The sequence below is a fragment of the Mercenaria mercenaria genome, chromosome 14, assembly GCF_021730395.1.
Source record: "Mercenaria mercenaria strain notata chromosome 14, MADL_Memer_1, whole genome shotgun sequence".
Lineage (NCBI taxonomy): Eukaryota > Metazoa > Mollusca > Bivalvia > Venerida > Veneridae > Mercenaria > Mercenaria mercenaria.
The window spans coordinates 72,006,184-72,010,032 of record NC_069374.1 but is presented as its reverse complement, the minus strand read 5'-3'; the positions used below and the strand labels follow the sequence as shown (position 1 = coordinate 72,010,032).

Here is a 3,849-nt window from a genome sequence, read left to right as displayed (position 1 = left end):
ATTACAAATAAAGACAAAAACGTGTGATATAACTAATCGTCACACTTGTAAAATAATATTCACTAAAGCTGCATAAAGAGATTTGACATTATAAAACAGTACAATAATATGTCAGAAGTCAGTTATCGTTTAGAGAATATGGAGCATAATTATGTATAACAGACCCGGTTCCAGAAATATTTCATTTGGGTGGGGGACGGCACCAGTTAAAAATGAAGGCGGCATCGGCGAGCCGAGTGAGGTTAAGTACGGTAGGGGTTACTCCTCCTGTTAGGTGGGTCAGAGTGTGTCCGCCTGGAATTGTTTGAAATATATGTATAAAATGGTAGCCCCTGCTATAATTACGTATACGCGTGCGCGTGGGCTTCAATGAAGGTTAGCTTCCCTCGTTAATAAGGGCTTTTATATTATTATTATGATATTGTTCTTATAAAGCATTAAACGTATGACAGAGCACAACGGTTACCTTATCATAGAATATTACACATACAATAAATTGATTGTAATTCTGCATTGTCGTCATGGGATTAATATCAGGTATATTAAATATTTATCCTGTAATTTAATAATAATGGTGATATCCTCCATATGTGTATATATTAGCTAAAATCTAACGCTGTAATTCTTAGCAGACTTATCAAAATTTGATACATTATCAGAAAATACATAAAATGTAGGTTAAGATTGAAAAGGCAGAAGTAATTATAGTCAACCCTGTCTATAAAGACCACCCTTGGGAGAGCCAAAATGTGGTCTTTATTGGGAGGTGGTCTTTATTCATAGGTTAAAATACACTGTAAATGTTAAAATAGGAAACAAAACATGTGGTCTTTAGAGCCAGGTGATCTCTGTTTAGACGTGGTCTTTAACACAGGTTTGACTGTAGTTTGATATTTGACGTTCGTCTTTCGATATCTTTTATGTAACAAAAATGATTTTCGGCCGAAATATACATAGCATACAAGTCAATTTTTATTCTTAAACTTATATTCTCTAGTTGTTTTGGCATATTTTGCGTGCAGTTATGTTGTGTTTAGTTCAGTAATTGTTGTGTGCATGTCTTAACGGAAGACGCCAAAACTCGACAAATAAAATATCCCAGCTTTTTCCTTCAAGTACAAATAGCAAGCCATCAGCCTATAACAAAATGTCGGTTCGTTTATGAAAAGTGACCAATCGACATAACAACAGCCATAGTACCCTACTAGGCCGCGGCCATCTTTAAAGAACAAAAAAGAACTAAATAACACACAAATGACCAATTTATCGCAAGTAGAATATTGTATCAATCGCTTCTCTCTAATTGCAGAAACGAACTTAACAGTTAGGGAAACTTTGGGTTACTGAGTCAGTTGAGCACTGAGAAACGTGCGTGTTTAAAACGAATGCCATTAGGATATCTTAACACTGGAAATATTTCAGGGACTGGATATATTCATTTTTAGGCAGAATGATTCAGATTGCTTCTTTGATGGTAATAATGAGTGATGACAAAATTGGCGTCGGGACTGTGGACACTTCTCTAATATTGTGGTAGTACTATTCATAGACCCGTTTTCGATGGCATATCACTTTGAGCTCCATCCCTGTCCTCCCATAACAAGAGCTAAGCGAGCCACTTTATAGCTTTTTTAAACGTTAATCTTGTAATAGTCCCTTCTCAGCTTCCTTACAATAACTATTATAACAAAAGACTAAACACTTTTGTGCATGGTGCGAGAATGATTTATTCAGGTCAAGAGTCAGATTCTACAATAACAAATAATTTCAACAATATAATTGCCATTTAATGTCCTCTTGATACAACATAACTATCTTGTTCTTCAAAATAAAACATTTTGTAAGGGAACATTAGAATTTTTACCGTGCCTCTTTCATGTTTGTAAGAATACTGTTTTAAAAGAAAGTCGGGAAACTGCGAGCCGGCTGCCCAACCCCTAACTCCTATTTATATATCTTTTTAACCCTCATCTTTCAATTATCTATTTAAATTTGGAGGGGGAGGGGGGAGGTAGTGATATCCAAATGCTGCAAACAGAAAGGTGTCTCCACCCCCCGACTTTCTTGGTTCATAATTTTCTTTTGTCTGGATTAAAATGAAAAAACATTTTTGCTAAATGTCAAAACAAATATTCAGTTAAGTACACAGATTAACTACAAACTGCTGAATTGCGTGAATGAAATACTTTCATATGCATAGGCTGCATCTATTACATTTTATGCCCACTTATATGCACTATGCCTCTACATGAAGTTCATTTCCTACAAATATAAATATAGTACACGCTTAACAACAATAATATAACAACTTCGATTTTTTGAAAAGTTGAAGGTGACTCCAGAAAAATCTCGCTAGAACTGAATACCCCCCTTATTACTTCTATTTATATAGCATAAAGCCACGCCTTTGGCTATACCAAAACTTGTTCTACATGTTTTGTAATGCAGCTATGACAGGACAACAGTTATCCACTATACGGTGTAACGCGGATAACTGTAAAGTCCCTTCTCAGCTTCCTTACAATAACTATTATAACAAAAGACTAAACACTTTTGTGCATGGTGCGAGAATGATTTATAGACAATACAAAGTATAGAGAATCTTTTCAAAAAATCCAGATAAATCACGTTTCTACTCAATTATAGATTTAAAGATTTTGTAATAAACAGCCTCTTTTCTAAAGAATCGTCAACATAGCCATCTTTGGCTTGGTCCGTTTTCCAACGACCGTGACGCTTTAAACATCTGTCATTCACCCGGGTGTGTTTGCGGCTGCTGTTGCTCCACTAGCCCTTAAAGTATGTGTTCCTAACTTAGATCAGGAGCGACAACTCTAAGCTTCTTGACTATACATTCTTTTGCTCGTGTATAACTCAATTTCTTGTTTTTCTTTATAAGTGATGCTTTGCCTTTTGATCTAAAGGCGGGTTTAAACAAAAAATCCTCTGTATTATTTTCTAAACCCGAGATAAGCATGTACCTTTTTAAAAGTGAATACGGACAAGCTACTGATGAACCTTTTGAAATCAAGACTTCCTTTCCTTGTCTATATATATCCGTTTTACTTTTTCTTATTTTTAAGACTAAGTGATCTGTTTTGAATTCTATATCATTGCAGTGTAAATTACTGATTTCATTAAACCTTAAAAACCTGAATAACCTAACATTATCATACCAAGATCTCTTACATCTACAACATCTGAACTTTCAGCAAAAATTTTACATAAAGTTTGTAACATTTCGCTGCTAACTATATCCTTCTTGTTAACTGGCTTTGAAGCAATTCGTTTTGCAGTGTCATGTAAAGTTTTCACTAGTTTACTTTCTGTAGGGTCATTACAGTCATTTAAATTGTGCGCCCACTTTATACCATATAATGCTGCTGTAACTACATTGTCTGATTTTCCCGTGTCAAGTAGGTGAGTCAGATACATCGCTACACATATAGATTCGGCTGGCATGGAAATAAAGTCGTTTTCCTGACAATAACGCTGGAACTGATTGTATGAGTTTTTATATTTTGTAACTGTACTGTCCGCTCTAGATTGCAGTAAATAACTTGACATCTTGTTAAGAGTAGAATCGTGAGCGTCTGAAGAAATCCCAGCATCCTCGCACTTCCGCTTAAGAACGTTCTTTAAGCCAACACCTGTTGAAAATAATACTGTATGAATGATTACAGTCTATATCTTTTACATGTAAACTAGATGTTATTTGGTTACTTCACATAAATTTACTTTTTCCTTATACATCAATATTTAAGGCAATCATATCAAATGCTAATGGAGAACGTGAAAACAATCCGTGGTTTTCATTCCCCATTTTTACAACATGTGACCTGCTCAGGT

At 35.0% G+C, this 3,849-nt stretch overlaps 1 protein-coding gene across 1 annotated transcript; it reads right to left on the bottom strand.

Moving 5' to 3' along the window:
- Positions 1–2,236: 2,236 nt before the first annotated feature.
- Positions 2,237–3,567, bottom strand: LOC128548238 (uncharacterized). The gene is made up of 2 exons (XM_053522710.1): positions 3,177–3,567; positions 2,237–2,262 (listed from the first exon to the last, which is right to left on the bottom strand). Exons 1-2 carry the CDS (start codon positions 3,565–3,567, stop codon positions 2,237–2,239), a joined length of 417 nt encoding a protein of 138 aa, XP_053378685.1.
- Between the last annotated feature and the right edge of the window lie 282 nt (positions 3,568–3,849).